The 20,885-nt window shown below is 39.8% G+C and overlaps 1 protein-coding gene across 1 annotated transcript; it reads right to left on the bottom strand.

Moving 5' to 3' along the window:
* Positions 1 to 13,205: 13,205 nt before the first annotated feature.
* Positions 13,206 to 14,102, bottom strand: LOC149719774 (uncharacterized). The gene has a single exon (XM_089861800.1). It carries the CDS (start codon positions 14,100 to 14,102, stop codon positions 13,206 to 13,208), a length of 897 nt encoding a protein of 298 aa, XP_089717926.1.
* Positions 14,103 to 20,885: the final 6,783 nt, after the last annotated feature.

The following is a 20,885-nucleotide window of genomic DNA, read 5'->3' as shown; positions in this document are numbered from 1 at the left end:
GTTAAGTAAGTTTTATTGATACTGGAGGTTAGGGTTGCGTGCTACCACTGAAAACTCAACAGGTTATGGGCCCAGCACGCTTCCACTGCGCCAACGGACCCTAACGATCATATCATAAGCCGAACAACAAGTCAACGGTTATCTCGACTGCTGCCCTAACTCGCCATTGCAATGGCAACCGACGGTCTGTTACGGTGCGATATAGAGAAGCTATCGGGACCTGAGAATCGGCGAAGCTGGAAACGCCAGATAACGGATGTGCTCACCATGCGAGATGTATATGAAATTGTCACGGGCGAATGGGTCGAACCAGCACGGACTGAGGAATCAACAACCGCAGATATCCTTTTGCGAAAGAAATTCCGCGTCGCATTCAGCACCGCTCGATCCGTCATTTGGTCATCGTTAACGAGTAAAGTCCAGAACATGATCACCAATTGCGAAACACCACAAGATATGTGGAACAAACTTCTAGAAATCTACGAGCAGAAATCCTCAAATCGCCTCAGAAAGCTCCTCGCTACGCTAATGAGAGCCACGAAATCTCCTGATACAGACATGGCTACACATATCGCTCACCTACGTTCTCTATGGGCGGACATTCTTGCGACCGCGATGAAGGAGAAAGACGTGTTATTCGATGACTGCATTCTCATTGCCTGTATTTTTGAATCAATTGCCACAAGACGAGTATTCTATGAGAGCGGTAGCTCTCTTAGATAAGACTTCATACTGACTTTAATGTATAAGGATGGTTGTTTGATTGGATATAACTTTTTTTGTATTGTATTAACTGCTTTGAAAAAATTCCACAGAACGACAATTCGGACCCTGAATATGTGGTTAAAATTTCAAAAAGATTCATTTAATAGTTTATTTTATAAAAAATAAAGTTGCTAAGGGTGGTTTTCATTTCCATAAAAATAATCAGTGATTTTGACGAAAACCTCGAAATTTTCCCATAGAAATAACATGGGAAAATATTTTACAGATAACCATATTATTCGTTTGTTTGACTTGAAAACGGTTTTAAACGAAAGCCTGGTATTTAGATTTTCCGCTTTTTGACTTTCATTAATTAGATTTAAGTTTAAGTATGTTTAATTTCATGTTTTGAAAACCATTCAAATCTTCGATATTTTAGCATGGATAATAGTCAGTTTATGATGTTAGCACGGTTAAGGCTATTTGGTCCAATTTTCGTAGTGGTAGAAAAACAAGAGAACCTAAGCTTGTGTTAGCTAACAAGTTAAGTTGGAAAAGGACCCCACACATGTATATTAAGTTAACAAGATAACCTACGACTGGAATTTAAGCTAGATTACCTACGACTGGAAATTAAGCTAGATCAGCGACGACTGGTAATTAAGCTAGATCAGCGACGACTGGTAATTAAGCTAGATCAGCGACGACTGGTAATTAAGCTAGATTACCGACGACTGGTAATTAAGCTAGATTAACGACGACTGGTAATTAAGCTAGATTACCGACGACTGGTAATTAAGCTAAGATTACCGACGACTGGTAATTAAGCTAAGATTACCGACGACTGGTAATTAAGCTAAGATTACCGACGAATGGTAATTAAGCTAAGATTACCAACGACTGGTAATTAAGCTAAGATTACCGACGATTGGTAATTAAGCTAAGATTACCGACGACTGGTAATTAAGCTAAGATTACCGACGACTGGTAATTAAGCTAGATTACCGACTGGTAATTAAGCTAGATTACCGACGACTGGTAATTACCGACGACTGGTAATTAAGCTAGATTACCGACGACTGGTAATTAAGCTAGATTACAGATGACTGGTAATTGAACTTGATAAGTATATGACATGTGTTGGTGCTCAGGTGTACGGAATCTATTTGTGGTATAACTATGTACAGCTTCCTCTGTATTTGCATGTGAAAATGACGGGAAAGCAATTTGAATTTGATCGGACGTTCATTGTCAAGTCAAGCAGTCAGGAATGACAGTTTTATAATAGATGGTTGGTTAGTTCAAACGCGTTAACTAATGTATGCACAATGCCCTAATACTTTTACTCTCCTAAGGTTTCTGAATTTGAATTATTATTAAGACTGAAGTAACAGATATTTATAAAAACTGTCATTGTAGACAAAGACGGGAAAGTGTAAAAGATAAGTGTAGAAAATGAATTGCCAGAAGTAACAGATATTAAAATTTTTACTTTTGAAGACATGATCATAAAACATCGATTATTTAAAAAAATTCTTATCTTAGTTTTTTTACCAAATTTTCATTAAACTCAATATATTTTTCTACATTATTTACAGTACAGTATTTTGCTCTATATAATAGTTCCAGAAAAAAATGGTATCTTCAAGTTTTTTGATACTAGGTTTTAGTTCAAATACTCCAATTTGAAATATTGCCAAACAGAAAATTACAAAGGCCGTTTGACTGTGATGTAGTTATTAATGTTCAAAAGATATTTTGGGACCTATACATCACGTTAATTTTGATACTTTTAAAACTTTCAAAATAACGACTACGATTTTCACACAGTTTTTTGTTCAACCATTTTCTGACTATTTTATTCTCCTTATAGGACCGAATACTCAAAACTCATTGTAAGTTTTTGGTATAAAAAAAATGTACACGCATACTGGTTTTGAAATGATGCACATGTTTCGTGACAAAATATTTTGACTAATTTTTGTGAAAAAAACTAAGATAAGAATTTTTTAAAATAATCGATGTTTTATGATCATGTCTTCAAAAAAATTCTTATCTTAGTTTTTTTCACAAAAATTAGTCAAAATATTTTGTCACGAAACATGTGCATCATTTCAAAACCAGTATGCGTGTACATTTTTTTTATACCAAAAACTTACAATGAGTTTTGAGTATTCGGTCCTATAAGGAGAATAAAATAGTCAGAAAATGGTTGAACAAAAAACTTTGTGAAAATCGTAGTCGTTATTTTGAAAGTTTTAAAAGTATCAAAATTAACGTGATGTATAGGTCCCAAAATATCTTTTGAACATTAATAACTGCATCACAGTCAAACGGCCTTTGTAATTTTCTGCTTGGCAATATTTCCAATTATAAAATATAAAAATTGGAGTATTTGAACTAAAACCTAGTATCAAAAAACTTGAAGCTACCATTTTTTTCTGGAACTATTATATAGAGCAAAATACTGTACTGTAAATAATGTAGAAAAATATATTGAGTTTAATGAAAATTTGGTAAAAAAACTAAGATAAGAATTTTTTAAAATAATCGATGTTTTATGATCATGTCTTCAAAAGTAAAAATTTTAATATCTGGACTTCTGGCAATTCATTTTCTACACTTATCTTTTACACTTTCCCGTCTTTGTCTACAATGAGAGTTTTTATTAATCGGGAATTTGCCTCGCTATGGGATACGCTACCAGAGAAGAAGCAAACTGTCTCTGAACTTGAACGGCTACTGATTGGACGTGAAACACGTGATGGGAATATCTTCGAAAATTTGTCTGGGTTGGTGGCTAGACAGGCTGGCGGAAATGGAACAAGTACAGCAAACGATGGACACCAGTCAACTAAACGAAAGAACAAACGTAAAGGGCCGAGATGTTATAATTGCAGCGAATATGGGCATGTGTCCAAGAACTGCCAGAAACCGAAGAAAACGTCACCAGTCGAAAGGGACCGGAATAACGGCGGGGGCTTCATTGCAGCAAATGGTCTAGTTGCTTGCACAACGGCGGAAGCCTACTGGTACTTTGACTCGGGAGCAACGCAGCATATTACCAACCGAACCTCCGAAATTTCCGGAAAATTCGCCACCCCAGCGATCCTTCAAGTTGGAAACAAAGCTGAAATGGCTGCAGATGGTGAAGGTGATGTCGTCATATTATTTCATATCGGGAAGAAGTTACACCGCGAAGTGATTCACAACGCATGGCATATTGACACTTTCGCTTGCAATGCATTTTCCGTCAAGAGCGCAATGAAACGCAACAGAAACTTCGAATTCGTTGCCACAGCTGAGTCTTGCGGTATCTTTGAAAGGATCAAAGGGACAAGGCAACTGCGACTGCCCGGGAAAGTTGAAAGCTTGTTCCGAGTTGACATAACAGTGGAACAGCCTACGCATTCAGCCCACCTTGTAGCCGATTCAAAGAGACAGAGAGACCTTCAGATTTGGCATGAACGCCTTGGTCATCAAGACAAGCGCCACGTAAAAGCAACTTTAAAGAAGCTCGGTTACGAAGTTACTGATCGTACAGAAAATGGCATTTGTGAAGGTTGCGTCTATGGCAAGATGTCACGACACAGTTTTGGCACTCGGAAGGATAGAGCGGAAAGACCGGATGAGCGTATTCACTCCGATCTCTGGGGTCCATCACCAACTCTCTCGATGCAGGGAAAGCGCTAATACCATCTCTTCAAAGATGAGTTTTCTGGATTACGAGTGGCCTATTTCCTCAAGGAAAAATCACAAGTTGTCCATCGCTTTAAGGATTTCCTTGCCATGTGCCGAAATCACAACCACAAAGTACGAGAGCTGGTGACGGATAACGGAACAGAGTACATTAACGAAGAGTTTCGCCATTGGTCAGCGCAAGAAGGCCTAAAACATCGTGCTGTCATGGCCTTTACGCCTGAACAAAACGGTTTTGCCGAAAGAGAAAATCGCACTATCATGGAAGCTGTACGAGCCATGTTGCACGCCAAACCAAATATACCACCGAAGCTTTGGGCTGAAGCAGTTAATACCACTGTTTACATTCTGAATCGCTCGGCTCCTACGCGATTTCCGGGAAAGACACCCTACGAATTGTGGACGAATAAACCATCACCATCGATCAAACATTTACGAGTTTTTGGAACAGAATGCTTCGTACACATACCAAAACAAAAACGCAAAAGGATATCGAAGAAGGCGTACAAAGGAATTCTTGTTGGCTACGAAGAAGATGATGGATATCGTGTCTATGTCGCTGAACTCAACGACGTTTTACGATCCCGAGATGTGACGTTCAGTCCTGAGAAATGTGTCATAGACTCTCAGGTCTGGGTTCCAGAGGACATGTTAAGGCAGAACGAGCAGGCGTCAGACTCGGACGACGACGATGATGCTTTCCAGGACCCGACTGACGAGGTGACAAGTCAGGGCGAGCAGTTGAGCAGTGACACTGAGACGGAAAACAGAACGATTTCCTCAAAGCGTAGCCCCGTTGGAGAACTCAAGGAAGAGCCGGCCACCGACCGTGTTCTACGAGACCGATCCAAGTTGATGAAGAAGCTTCCATTTAATGCTCGGCAAAAACACGACAAAGCTTTTCTAATTTGTGATGCCCTACCTAAGACTGTCCACGAAGCTCGGTCAACTGCCAACCATGAAGAATGGAACAAGGTGATGGAAGATGAACTAGCATCCATGAAAAAGCATGAAGTCTACGACTTAGTCGATCCTCCCCAAGGGCGTAAAATTGTCGGGAATCGATGGGTTTTCCGCACGAAGTGCAATGAAGATGGATCAGTTGCTAAATTCAAGGCCCAGCTCGTGGCAAAGGGTTACATACAACGTGAAGGAATCGACTTCGACGAAACCTTTGCCCCGGTTGCACGTTTTGAAACCGTCAGAATCTTCCTCAACATTGTCACCAAAAAGAAACTGCAGTTGAAGCAATTCGACGTTAAAACTGCTTTCCTTTATGGCACACTCACTGAAGAAATTTATATGCATCAACCAGAAGGTTTTGAAGACAATAGTGGACGGGTTTAGAGACTACGTAAGAGCCTCTATGGGTTGAAGCAATCTCCTCGATGCTGGCAGTGGCGCCGCCAGGATTTTTTTACAGATAGGCTAAGGAAGATTTAGGGGGCCCCTTATAAAATTTCAAGAGAAAAATTTAGTTGCGCAACGTCGATAATATTAAATTAACAACTATTTTTATCATATTATTCATATAGAGAAGTTTAATATATTAAAGTTCATTATTATCAGACAAAAGACATATTATAAACTGTAGTTTGCGAAAGTAATAAAAACACGGAGTCGGAGAGAGAGGGGGATTTTCAGTTAAGGCCCCTATGAGGTCACTGTGCACTGTCGATGTGGTGAGGAAAGGGGAAATCGGTTTACAAAAGGAGTCTGACCTCGAAGTTTTATGGGACCATATGGAACGGGAGAGAAGAATATTAGGTAAAGAGCGCGAAACAAACAAGATGACCCCAGGGCTGGGCTCATAATTTTAGTGACATCGTAACGAATAGAAAATTTCAGCGAATAGCCTATCGATGCGCTACCTTTAAGTGTGATGTAATGATTACTAGTAATCCTAACTTCAATTCATTTTCTTCTGTTATAATTATAATAGTGCGACACAAATAGGAAAGTTGCGCACCCTTTAACAGTGCAAAAATGATTAATCGTAACGCATAAGTAAACCCTTAATTGAAGTACAGAAAATCAGACTGATTGGTCCCTCGTTGCGCTATATTTTACTGTGCTAAAATTATTGCCCGTAATCTGTACATCAATAATTTACCTTCTTTTATAATTGTAATAGTGCGACACAAACAAAAAACTTGAGTGAGTTTCCCCACAATAACGCATATCTAAACCTTAATTAAAGTACAGCAAATCCAAGTGACCCCCCCTGACCTTAAAAATTACGTTCATAAATTTACTTATGTTAAAATTGTAAAACACAATATTAAAGGCATGCGAATTTACAATTTCATATCATATTTTCCCACGAAAGTGGTATTTTGTTACACTTTCTGACTTTCAAGTCTCTACTTTCAAAATATCAAGTTTTTAATATAATTGTACCAATGTTTCTATTTTTAAAATTCATTGAAAGATCACGAAAACTCAGTTTCGATATATTAACAATGTTGTCTTGTCGAGCTTGTCCGCCTGCTTGATGACATCACTATAACGTTGAGGAAAAAAAGCGCGGGAATCCTATACGCGCGAGGCAGGGTGGGAGATAAGGATATTTTTAAACTGGACATTGGGCCAGCGACCCCTCTGGCCTGGAATAAATAAACTGGTCCATGACCACTGACCAGGGCGCGTCGTCTGCTGAATTGAAGAAGTGGATAGTTACAATATATTAGCTAATGTCTGGACTCTGGAAACCCTTGAATTTTCTTAGTGGTCCTGTGGACCACTGACCCCCCCTCCCGATTTAATTTTTAAACTGGTCCAGGCAATTTTTAAACTGGTCCAGGCAATTTTTAAACTGGTCATTTGCCCTGCGAGGTATACGCGTCTCTAGCTTCTCACCAATGCGGCCAGTCTAAACTCTTGGTCTGATAGCGGAGAGAGTGGTACCATGTCACGTGAAATAAATATATCTGTGACGTCGAACTACAGGGAAACGTCTTAGCCTTTCATAAAAAAAAGGATTTGCATATGAAGGATTTTCAAATGCATATTACCAAATAACCAGAAATCGGAGGATTAAAAGCTTGACATTTTTGAATTTACAGAAATTAATTCTATCTTTTGTTAAATAAATCAGAGGTTTTTCAAACGAAGCTTCTCATACCCTTTAAATATAAAGATACTATCAAAAGCTGATTATGCTTCACACATAAAAAAGTACGTAAGTCCCACTTTTCCATAACTTTAGCCACGAATTTCATGATATTCCCGAAGTAAAAACTAAGCAGACGAACAAAAAAGCTTTTAACCAATCATAATCCCCCTAACCGTGGATAGCGTCTTTAATGCCAGACCAATCGGCGACTGCTATTACTATTTTCTTGCATGGGACCTCGACTCGACCTCGCCGTCGACATAACCGGGAAACTAGGAAGGCAAATTTGCGGTATCGTTCGTTAGTCGTTATATTATATTCAACGTTTTAAAGCTCAAGTTTCGAAAATTTTCGAGTCATTCAATAAGTCGTCAACTAAATATTATAAGAAATGTTTTAATTTCAACAGAAAAATAGCTCTGCAAACAATAGTAGACTCGAATACTACACTAAGCCTTGGCTAGATATCAGCGTTATCCCGATTCCCGAGCCGCCGACGGCTGAGCTCACCGTAGCCGCGAGAACAGAAAAGATTCCTTATAAGAAAACAGATACACGGTGTCTTAAATAGTCCAAGCAAAAGCTACCCAGATTGATAAGATCTTTGTGCCTTACTCCGAAATAATCTTTGATATTGTGAATAGTTTTAACTAAAGAATATTTTAGACACCCTACTCAGTCTTAATAGTAGTTCCCTAATTTATGTACCTGGTAATTTGGTTCTTAAGGCTGAAGGCTCGCAAGGATCCGAAAGGACCGCGTTACCGAATTATGTTCCTCCGCGTAAGGGGAGGTTCTTTCCGAGGAGCTTAGAGAAAATCGTGTAGCTCCCCCAGGCAAATGTTACGTACTTCATACTACTACTTCTGATTCTATTAACTTCCTATTGTTTTCAAAATCACTTTCGCTTTCAGGAGAAATACACGTAAATTCTGGGATCGTGACAAACACCGCCTTAAGACCATTCAAAAAAATATATACCATCAGTATATACTTGCTTTTTCATTTAATGTTAACCTCGATTTCCTTGAATGTTTAAATAGAGGAGCGGGATTGAATGCGTGAAATCCTTATTGTCGACGGGTGACAGGAATTTTAAAGGGAGAGTTTAACAGCTTCCATTATATTAAGGCAATCCAATAATTGTTTCTTTCACTTTAGATATATCGAGAAAACGAAAAACACAATTCACAATCATTAACCTCACTTGTACAATTAAGTGAAATGCTTAAACTTGCTTTTACAATCCCCTACATTTAAAAAATAACGAAAAATATCACCTCACCACAATCCTCTTTCATTCACTGTCCCTTCAATGACGAACTAAAAATTTACACTACTACTACTACGAGAATGACAACAGGGCAGGTCAAACTAAGAGCCTCATCGTAGATGTACATCATACGATGTGGCTAAAAATCAAAAAGCGAGATAACCTTTCTGGCTAGTCAAAAACCTTTAACACGAAAGTGTTAACCCATTTTCCATTTTGTAGAATATTGTAAAAATCAGATGCCAAAAAGTTCATCATCCTTGTTAAATTTTGTCTAAAATAAATTGCTTTGTAGGCCTAGATCAAAATATTGTAATAATGGTATTTTAATATTATGGGAACCTAATTTCGGGGCCCCTCTGAAATTTACGGGTAGGCTGTAGCCTACCCAGCCTACCCCCTGGCGGCACCACTGGATATAACCTTTGCAGGAGGGGGGATCAGATCTTCAAATTCCATGATCCAGGGGGGGCGCAACCACCCGCCTAGTTTAAAAAAAGAGCGCCCCCCCCCTGGATCATGGAATTTGAAGATCTGATCCCCCCCTCCTGCAAAGGTTATATCTTATCAGTTGCCAATTCGCCCACTTCGAAAGTTTCTGATAACCCAAGGCCCAATAAACCCAAGTTACCATCAAAGACGTTCTAGACTCCTAAATTAGTTGTGAAATCGGGGAATGGGGGTCTTAAAACGAATACACGTTTCGTATAGGCTTAGCATTTTCAAATTTATCGTCAATTGCTCAACTACTGAATAAAAATTAAACTCGGAACTGAACTGATTATATAGGGTACGATTTTTAATTTCCCGCCGACAGTTCCTTATCATGCTGATAAGGAAGTAGACAAATAAAGCACTTGGAATTCGGAACTCAGTCCCTTCTCTGTAAGAGTTGTGACTTATCAATCATTGATGGTACGATAAATTTTGTTTAGGAGAATAAGTGCATTTTTGGTAGACTGTATGTAAAGTGATGTAATCAATCCCTTAGTGAAACTTTGAACGGAAATAGTGAAACTTTGAACGGAAATAGTGAAACTTTGAACGGAAATAGTGAAACTTTGAACGGTAATAGTGAAACTTTAAACGGAAATAGTGAAACTTTGAACCGAGGGGCTAGCCACTTACGAAATATGGTGTACAAGCCTTAAGAAATATATTTCAATATTTCGAGAAATATCGTAATATTGAGAAATATCGGAAATATCTGAAATAATAAGAAATATCGGAAATATTGAGAAATATCGGAAATATTGAGAAATATCGGAAATATTGAGAAATATCGGAAATATTGAGAAATATCGGAAATATTGGGAAATATCGGAAATAATGAGAAATATCGGAAATAATGAGAAATATCGGAAATAATGAGAAATATCGGAAATAATGAGAAATATCATCGGAAATTCGGGGAAATATGGCGAAATCTTGGTAAAGCAGGGATTTGTATTTTCCTCAGCATTTTCTGAGGGAGGCGAGCTCAAGGGGGCCGTCATTACTCATGAGAGCGTACGAGATTTGAAATCTTTCTCGATTTTGATGATTTCAAAGATTTAAGAATGATTTGACGGATTTGCTGATTTGGAGCCGATTTGAATGATGTGGGAGTGATTTTCAAGATTTTACGATGATTTCGATTCGATTTATGTGATTTGAAGGATTTGGAAATGATTTGAAAGATTTGTACGATTTGAATGACTGGTGACTTAACGAGGATTTGAATGATTTGTCGAGGATTTGAATGATTTGGTGCGATTTGCATGATTTGGTAGTGATTTGAATGATTTGGTAGTGATTTGAATGATTTGGTGCGATTTGCATGATTTGTCGAGGATTTGAATGATTTGTCGAGGATTTGAATGATTTGGTAGTGATTTGAATGATTTGCTAGTGATTCGAATGATTTGCTAGTGATTCGAATGATTTGGTAGTGATTCCAGTGATTTGGCGTTGATTTCATAGTGATTTTAATGATTTGATTGATTTGATGATTTCTTGATTTGACTGCTTTGTATAGTGATTTCACTGATTTACGATTGATTTCATAGTGATTTTAATGATTTGATTGATTTGATGATTTCTTGATTTGACTGCTTTGTATAGTGATGTCACTGATTTACGATTGATTTCACTGAGCTACTCTAAAAGGTTTGTTAGTTCGTGATTCAGAAAATTTCCTGGTTATGCCTAAGGGGGTCTCGATCCGTCTTCGGTTTGAGAATAGTTTTGGGTGGCCTTGAAGCGTCGTCTGCTTTATGTAACGTGTGACGTCACAAGTTGAGATATTATCCAAAGTTGCAGCGGGAATCTTTTACATTTGAAATTCAGATTGTTTGTAATTAGTTTTCTTAAATACTATTATTTGTTTTGGATTTAATATGGAAGCATAATAAATAAAAAATACCATAAGTCTATAAGATATGTTCCATAAGTATGACACTTCCTACACTTCGTAATGCTAGAGAATTACTGAGAGCTAGTTCGAGAACGATGCAAGAACTGACTACACTCGGTTCTACAGTTCATTTTATTAAGCCTTTGACAGAGCTTTACCAGGCGTCACTTTACGAGAATATATGACGTTTCACCTACGTTACTTCGTGACAAACTCTCAATTACCAGTGACAAACTTATGGAACATATCTTATGAACTTATGAAACAAATGAAATCTTTAAACAATGGAACTAAAAAATTTTTTTGAACTGAATTGATATTAATACTGAAAATTTTATAATCAGAGAATCAGGTATCTTTGAATTCAAAAGTCGTCTTTTAAAAACGATTCCAACTTCATTTAGCCGTATAGGTTGTAGATTATTGTTATGATGATGGTTGAGAGAATTAGAAATATCAAAAATGCTATTAAATAATAGAATTAATCAGAAATATTAGAAATTCGAAGGAATATTAGAAATACGAAGGAATATTAGAAATACTGAGAAATATTAGAAATACGAAGGAATAATAGAAATACTGAGAAATATTTGAAATACGAAGGAGTATTAGAAATACCAGAAGTCCATTAAATTAGCCTAGGAAGTAACCAAAAGCGGGGTTTGGGACTCCCCTCTCTTGTGTAGCAATACTGAAGAAGGGCGACACATTCGCCACCTCGCGGTAATTTTTCTCAGATCTCCGGTTTTAGTGCGACTCGTACGCCAAAATTTGCCCTATCGAGAGAGAAAAAACTATTGGCCGAAAACGCCCCCTTCCACTGTAAAACCGAGCTCTCTTTAGCATAGGGATGGGGGTGCAAATTTTGGAACAGTGAAGGTCTTTCAGTTTTTTATGACTCTTCATAAACCTATCGAAAAAAACTATTTAAAGGGAGGGTGAAGTAGAAATCAAGTGATTTTTTATCGATTCTCCTACTAATTATAAGACCAGTCTGCACAGAGAAACATTCAGGAAATACTTCCGAATGATTTTAAAATTCAAATTAGGTTCAGATTTTAATGATAATTTTAAATAAGGACGTCCGACCAATCGCGTAACCCCCTGCCTTTTTATAATTAGTAGAAGAATCGATAAAAAAACCACTTGATTTTCTACTTCACCCTCCCTTTAACAACCGTGGCCATTCCTTTTTTTAATTTTTTATAAAGCAAACAATCTACCCTTTAAAGATCCAGCGCTCATGGGCTGAAGAAGTCACGTCCCGCTCACGTCAAGAAAGACTTCCTAGAGAGGAGCTCGAGATTTCTAACTGTGTTAGGAAAGGGGGAAAAATTTAAGCCCCTATCCATGGAGCTAGAAGGAGTTTTTATCCCAGCAGAGACGTACGCTATACCAGCCATTGTAATTGTTCACTTCCTAGGCTAATTTAATGGACTTCTGGAAATACTGAGAAATATTTGAAATACGAAGGAATATTAGAAATACTGAGAAATATTAGAAATACGAAAGAATAATGTTAATATCGGAAATTTAAAGGAAATATCGTGAAAATATTGGAAATTTTAGGAGAAATATCGGGAAATAAAGAAATACGAAAATAATAGAAATAAATCGGAAATATTTGGAAATAAGAAATCTGGTGTACATTTTATGGGGAAGTGAGTAGCCCCTCGCTTTGAACGCAAACTGTGAAACTTTGAACGGAAGGGGAGGCCGGGCCCCTCTCTTTTCCTCGTACATGAAAAATGAATAAGAGTAGGAAAAATTTGGAGAAGAATACTTTAACATAATTATAATTATAATTATATTTATTTTATTTTCAACAGCATTCAAAAATTTATAAAATAAAAAAAATAGCAAGTTTATACATATTTACATATACAAATTTACACGAAAGATATTTTTTAAAAAGTTATACAATTCTAAGATATAAAAGATACACAGTTCTAAGATATTTGAAAAAATAATTTACATATAGCGAGAAACCGAACTATGCCACGGAGGAAAACTCGCTTTTATAGATCCCTAATTTTAAAATGTCCTAACGAGTAAGTAGACACACCGTCGATGATGTATCGCTTGTCATCGCACGGGTTCAATGCGAGTTTCTTTTGGGTGACGGAAAACAGTTCATGTTTCAAACTCACAATTCTTTTCATCTCTTCCACGGTGAGTTTACGTTGAAGTAGACATTCCTTGTAGTCGGCATGACGAATCCTCTTCTGAACCACACGACGACAAATTCCCTTCGCCGTCTTCTTTTCCCCTTTCGACGACAAGGTGGAGTACATCTTCGGACGGAGTCCGCAGAACTCCTGAATCGGTACTCCATTAAGCTCGTCTTTGAACTTGCCGAGAACCTTCTTGTTCTCCTCGCGGAACAAGGGATGGTCTCGAGGGTAATCGGAAAAGTCGTACATCTCCTTGTTTTCGGCAAAGTCTCGGGGCAGATCGTCGGTGAAGATTTGGTAGGTCAGGGAATCTGTGTCTGTGAAGAGAAGCTTGGCGGCTTCCCCATATTTAGCTCTCACGGTGTTGTAATGGAAATCGTACATAACCAGTTTAGACAAGTCTAAAATGGTGAAGCCCGTATAAATGGGTCGGTCCAAGGTTAAGGATTTCTTCAGTTGGTGAATTCCAACTAGGTCGTTCTTGAAAACTGTAAACCTTTCGAACGCCGGAGAACTCGCCTTCTTGATTGCCATCTCCCGGGTTTGCACAAGGTCGAAATTTATGCCGTTACGTAAATTCTCCATCGTCTTCCCGAACACAGAGTTGTTGCATAGTTTGAAGAAATCCTTTTCGAACGCGTTAGCGGCCATCTTCCGCTTCTCCGTGTTAAACTCGATAAAGGGTTTTAACCAAGCCCCTTGTTCAAACGTGAGAATACGGTGAACATTCCCTAATTTCATACCTTTAGCGAGGTAGAACTTTAGATTTCGGTAATGGAGCACCTATTTTTCTCTGTTATAAAGCGAGGGGACTAGTTTTGGAAGACTATCTTTAATTTTCAGTTTTAGTTTGTTCAATTGATCTATTGAATATGGAGATAGTTCGCCGGCGGTAACAACACGTCTTTCAGGGGCGAGGGGGAGACAATTATGCTCTACGTGTAAACTGTCCGGGTATTCAAGATCCACCTCTAGAATGAAACCCTGAGGGTCATCGTCGGGATGGTTAAGAATAACTTCTCTGGTGAAATCTTCACATGGCTGCAACCATCGGAAACCCCTCATAGGTAAATGGTGACACATTACTGTTCCATAAAGATTGTTACAGTCCAGGTAAGTGATGTAGGAACTTGGTTTCGAAGCGTCGTAGGTTTCAGGAAGATGTTTGTTATTCGCCTCAGCCAACCTGTGGGTTATCAGAGAAACTCCTCCCCTAATTCCCTTCTCGATAAATAGGTGCATATCAGGGTCTAAAAGAAGTTCTAATTTAACTCCAGTCATACGTAAAGCGCTCTGCCAAGCAAAACCGGGACCGGTAAAGGCGTGAGCGCAGTCTAATTTGTAATATTCCAGGCACATGGCTCGGAAGTTTTCAAATACGTCAGCCAAGAGTAAAACGTCGGTTTTGACGTATAAATCATGGTACTCGCCGAAGTTAGCGATCCTGAATTTTTCCCAAACTGTTCGGGCTTGGGAATAATCCTCGTCACTAACCTTTTCATCGGTGAGCGAGTTGAAAAAAGCCTCCTTCGGTGGTAACTCCGTCTCGTCAAATTTCTCCTCGCGATCGAAATAGTCATACGGGTAGACTTGTTTCCTCAGTAAATGCTCCACTTCGTCCGGTTTGAAAACAGAGTTTAGGCATTTGAACTTGTCCGCACCTCCCTTGGCCAAGTTGGAAACGAGGGAGTCGAGCGAGGCTGGCATAAACCTGATAGAGTCTAGAAAGCGTAGATTTCCCAGAGAAAACGAAATAAAAGTCTCGGAATTCGTCGGGATACACTTAATTTCCTGATGTTTAAACAGTCCGATTTTGTCCATTATCAAGTGGGCATCATAGCGGGATAGGTTATGCATGAACACCGGAACGAATTTCAATGTCTTCAACTTGAGGTTACAGGTATTATGAGCCGCTCCTCTGTAGGACCCATCTGTATGGTCGTGGTCCCGAAATTTGCAGTTATCATGGGTGAACGCCTTCCCGCATAGGTAGCAGACTTTGGGCTGATACAAATTCCGTCATTTCCGAGTTTGTCAGGTTCATGGGTACGTTGGCTTTTATCTTCCCCTGGATGATTTCATCTTCACGAATAAGGTTTTGTAAAAACCTTTCCGCCGCGTCCATTCCTCTGTACGTCACTGGTTTTGACACTGAACCGTCTTGTCCAACGATGACGTAGCTGAACCCGCAGGCAACGTGTTGGGAGGTTTTCGTGGAAGAAGAGAGGGTAGCGTCCTGATCGTATCCCTGTATTTTACTTAAGATTGACTCGAAATCCGCGCAGATGACGAACTTCACCTAATGGAACAGAAAAATTGTAAACAAATTTAAGATTTTACATTATATGTTTCGGGACAGTTGCTCTCAATACTTAGATAAAAGTTACTTACTTTCTGTTGCCAGGCGATGTTTTTGAACTCCAGGATGGGTTCCTTTACTGGCATTTGGATTTTCTGCGGACCGTGTAGGCTACACTCTTTAAATTGTTCTTCGTGTCTTTGGTCGAACCCAATACCGGAAAAACGGTGAAGGCAATAACGGCAGTAATAGGTCCTACCGTTATGTGCAGTGAACGATGACAAAAGACGGCTCAGATTGCGGATTAAACAGAAATGTCGACTCTCCCCCTGGGTTAGCAATAAAAGGTCTATTTGACGCGCTTCCTCCACCCTGTTCGAACTAACATAAAGGGGGAAGACCTCATTTTCGAAGCCCAATATATTAATTGAAAGGTTATTAACCCTTTCAAACTTTCCTAGCATCCTTTCATTTACCTCTACAGGGAATGTTATTCCCGTTAAGTCTAATTCATTACGGAACTGTAGATAATTTTCTACACGGCTAGAGTTTCTGACTACAGGATGAAAATGGGCTAAAATTTACCATAGGAAACACTTATTGTCGTGGTTTTTAACATTGGTTAGGGCTTTCTTAGATGAGAGTTTTTTCGGAAGTGGCATATAAGCTATTATGTTAATTTGAAGGAACATAATTCCATCCAGCGTCCAACCGCTACCTTGGGTTTCATACTCCTCAATTAAACGTTTTAACGTTACAATCCCCTGATCTATTTGCCCATGAATAACATCAGGAGTTAAAATAATGAGGTTGCGGGTTCTATGGTATATTAGAATTTCTACATCCTGTTCTGAATTTCCCAACTCACGTGTGTAACGTGCTCTAACAGTTAAATACCATTTAATCCCCCTATCCTGAGCTAGTTTATTCCTCAGATAATCCTCTATGGCGTCTCTGTGTCTTTCAATGTAAAGGTCCGCGCTGGTTTCCACCATTGCTGGCGTAAATCTAGCGCAGAAGATCGCATTATTCAATACGTTCAGCTCCTCCAGTTGATCGGGAAGGGGTACGTCGGGCGTGGTAACCATGGGTTGCGGTTCATCATTTGCCAGTCTTTCCTCTTCTCTGTCCATGAGATCTTGCAGGTCTCGATTTTCTTGACTAGTTAAGTCATCGAGTACGTCGGGGTCGTATGCGGGTTGGGTGTCCGCTTTCCTCTTCCTCCCAACACCATCATGTCGGTTCATGATGGCGTGTCGAGCCTCATTTTCCTGCCGTGTCAGGTCGGCGAGAGTGAGGGTCGGTGACACTCTTCTGGTGTTGACCGAAGGAGGGTAAGTATCCGGAACAGAGGTTGAGTGGTCAGGAATTATAGCAGTTTTCTGCTTTTTAACCTTAGACTCGGTGGGGGAGTTATGGGTTTTAAAATGTCCTGCTAGCTTATCACGTCTCGTGAATGTAGAGGAACAAATGGTGCAGGGAAAGCTGACACCTTGATGCTTTCCCCTTTTATGTCTTAAAAGATCCTTATTCTGAACGTACTTACGTCCGCAAATATCGCACATTACCATTTTTAAAAGTTAACTATATTTAATCGGAATATAAAATAACTTCTAGAATAATTTCTACAAGAAAACTTCTTACGAGAAACGTGTTCACTGCTTGAGAGTCTTGAACGAAATAAGATAATCTCTAATGTTGGGGGGTTCCTTTATACTCTAATCATGTCAATATTAGAAGTGAATTAAGCGCATGCGCCAAAGCGTGATAATTCGAAAGTTGAAGTGCTATATTGGTTTCCCCTATTTCTACACTTACCAATCCAACTATCATTTTGCTTACACAAGGAAGAAATTTTCCTATGATTTGGAAGTACGTATTTACTCACAAAATATATGAAAAGTAAATATGGCAAGCAAGTCAATAAGAAGGCGCCATTGAAAACAAGGGATTCCCCACATGTATTTTCCCCATTGGTTAAGTATTTTTCCATACATATCCCCCCCCACCGCATTGTCAAAGTCAATAAGGCGCCCACAAATATCTGGCGCCACAAAATAATGATGCAATGAATTCTAGTTTCAGGTGAAGTTGTGGAAATATGGCACTCAGTCTTAAGCCTAACATATGTTTTCCCTTATCAAAGCCAATAAAGATAAGGCGCGCATTGAATATCTGGCGCCACAAAATAATGATGCAATGAATTCTAGTTTCAGGTGAAGTTGTGGAAATATGGCGCTCAGTCTTAAGCCTAACATACGTTTTCCCTTATCAAAGCCAATAAAGATAAGGCGCGCATTGAATATCTGGCGTCAACGGGGAGATTGAAGCGACTTCAGCGATAACGGCGGCAACAGCGGCAACGACGCCAACAGCGGCATCGGCGGTACTCGGCGGTACTGTGCATGAACTCTCAAATAGGTTCTAATGCCCCCAAATCTTCCTTAGCCTATCTCCAAAAATATCCTGGCGGCGCCACTGATTGTGCTCCATCCCATTTCCTCCTGGATAGCGGCGTAGGCAGCCATAGGTCCCGCATTCAACGCTGTCCGGCCAACCAGGGACTGAGTGCGCTCCTGTGTAGCGAGTAGGGGGGCGGGGAAACAGAGGACCTCATTACCGTGTGTGAGTGCTGGCACAGCCCAAAATTACCAACACGCGATTTTACATAGGAAAAACATTGGCTTGTGAAGCCAAAGAGTGATCGAGTGGGCTGTGGTTGTAGCAAGGAAGGAAAAAATGAGAACCAGTCAAGGCTAGTAGTCTAGATCCGTGGAGTACAAATTTATTATGACTTGAATTTTAAAACTGGTCCCTCCTCAATTTTCTTAAAAGTTCTCAATTAATAAACTGGTCCCAAGGAGCAGTAACCCCCGGATTTAGAATAAAACAAGCTGGTCCGAGCAAGTAATAAACTGGTTTTGGACCTGTGGACCTGTGCTATTTCCAAGACTTATTGGCACGCCGGCGTACGCCGGTGATATTTCAGCGTCGCGGCGGGGCGGCGCGCTGTTTAAAAGTACGTACGGCGGCGGCGGCGGGGTTAAAATCTAGAAACGTGGCGGCGGGCCGGCGTACTATCGGCGGCGGCGGGGTTAAAAACTAGAAATGTGGCGGCGGGCCGGCGTACTATCGGCGGCTTCGGACTCTAGTCCGGAAGCGCCGCTATTTCTGCTTTCCTTGGCTTGGCTTTATATCGCTTGCATCTTAAACAAGAGAAGATGACTTTATTTACTAATTGCCTAATCTTTGATATCCAATATTTCTCTCATTTCCGTCAATACTTCATTTTTGCTTGCATGTTACAATCTTACGTGTGTTTTCCATCCAATTAAATATGATAGTTGAAGAGTTACTGACAATATCCATGGGTGACGCTCATTATGGGGTAAGTCTTTATGGCCGCGTCTAAGCCCCCTCCCACACACATGACCCCTGTTTACCAAAAAACGGGTTCAGTGATGTGACACTCGATATTCTCGATATTTCTTGTCCATTTTCCAAACTTTTTACTTCATCAAAGAAGTCATCTTTTTGCGCTTTCTTCACCGAAAACAGTAGTACATAAATAAGAGAACGGGATGGGTATGAATTTCCCATAGAGATATCATGGGGTATGATACCCTATGAGAAAATTAACATTGGGTATAAAAATTCGACGGTCTCCAAATTTTTCGAAGCGGCTCTTTTGTGCACCTTGGACGGCATGGAGAGTACGTAAGTTGCACGGTAAAATGAGAACAGAGCGGGACGGGTTAGGACCATAGAAATAACATTGGGTGGATAAGTTTTGCCACCACATAGTACGGTACAGGCCGACAAAGGTAGTACGGAGGGTCCGTACACAAATCGACGAGGGGGATTGGATTCTTACCGTTTCAGAGTACGGGGGAAGACCGAATTAATTGTTCAACAATTATATGCCTAATCATCAATGCTTCCCTGGGATATTACGGGAGTCTGGTTTCGAGACAGAGCGACAAGTTCTCAAATTTCCCTTCCGAGAGAGAGGAGAACGTTTTTAGTATAAAAGAGCGCGCATTATAAATTCTCCATAGGGATTGTACATACCACATTGACTATAGGGTATATAATTTTTCTGAACCAGGTAAAAAGGGGATTGTTTTTAATTTCACCGATCCAAGGGTACGGGAGAGGCCGACTAAATATTACGGTTAGTGCACACTAGTGATGCCGCGAATATTGATTTTGCCGAATACCGAATATTCGGCCATGCTCTCGGCCGAAGCACCGAATATTCGGGCGTGAGATATGTGCAACTCGCGCGAAACCGGTTATGAGCTGTAACCCGTTCCGCGAAATACGTACATCCCCGCACGGACCACAATGGGACAGGTCTCATCATGGAAGATGAAGGGTATGGAATGGTGAGGTGAATAGGCAGACGGCTACGCGAAATGTAGGGTCACGTGGGAAAACTCTCCTCTCCTCTCGGCACTAGCTGTAACGCAATTACTGCTCTGCGCAATATTGGCGCGCAAGCAGAGAGAGGGATACACTGTTTAGACATGGAAGAACTCGCGTAGTTCTTCCATGGTTTAGATCCGCTCTCTACCGCCTCTGCTACAGCGCGCCTGCGCGGGAGCTTTCAACGTTGGTGATAAACTCGGGAAGGAGGGAATGAAAAGGGAGAAGTTACGATTTTTCAACGCGCCCTCTTTAACACTATAGGACCCGTCTATAGCGTCTTTAGGTTTTTGGTTCATTTGCGAGTAGATCGTGTCACTATATGCTTTTTTTATTCATCACAACGTACCACTGGTAGATTATAAATATTAAAGTAAAAATTGTTATTGAAATAAATAATTTTTGAGTAATTTTTCCGTTTTTTTTTCCTTCATGATTGGAGATTCGGTATTCGGCCGAATATTACGAAATATTTGGCCGAATACCGAATACGAAAAAAATGGCCGAATAGGCCGAATACCGAATAGTAACCGAATATTCGTGGCATCACTAGTGCGCACCTCGGAGTCGATGGAGGATTCAGATATGGATTAAATTTTACCGGTTCTATAGAAAATCCTGGTATAATTATAAATTATCCATACCAGTTTTACAGTATACATATAGGGTTTATGATTAAGAAGTTTATGCGTGACTTTCACCCATACGAGGCAGTTGCCTACGGTGGTGTGTGTTTTTTTTTAAATTAAGAAAAGTAAATTGGAGTATAGGAGAGAAGAAAAAGATTATGTTTTGGC

The sequence above is a fragment of the Phalangium opilio genome, unplaced genomic scaffold, assembly GCF_054372755.1.
Source record: "Phalangium opilio isolate 3A_F unplaced genomic scaffold, DU_Popi_V2 ptg000002l_1, whole genome shotgun sequence".
NCBI classification, from domain to species: domain Eukaryota; kingdom Metazoa; phylum Arthropoda; class Arachnida; order Opiliones; family Phalangiidae; genus Phalangium; species Phalangium opilio.
The sequence above is the reverse complement of the archived record's forward strand: the minus strand, read 5'-3'. Positions and strand labels throughout refer to the sequence as shown.

Coding starts and splice junctions, on each gene's coding strand:
- LOC149719774 (XM_089861800.1), bottom strand. CDS start 14,102: ATGAAATTAGGGAATGTTCACCGTATTCTCACGTTTGAACAAGGGGCT.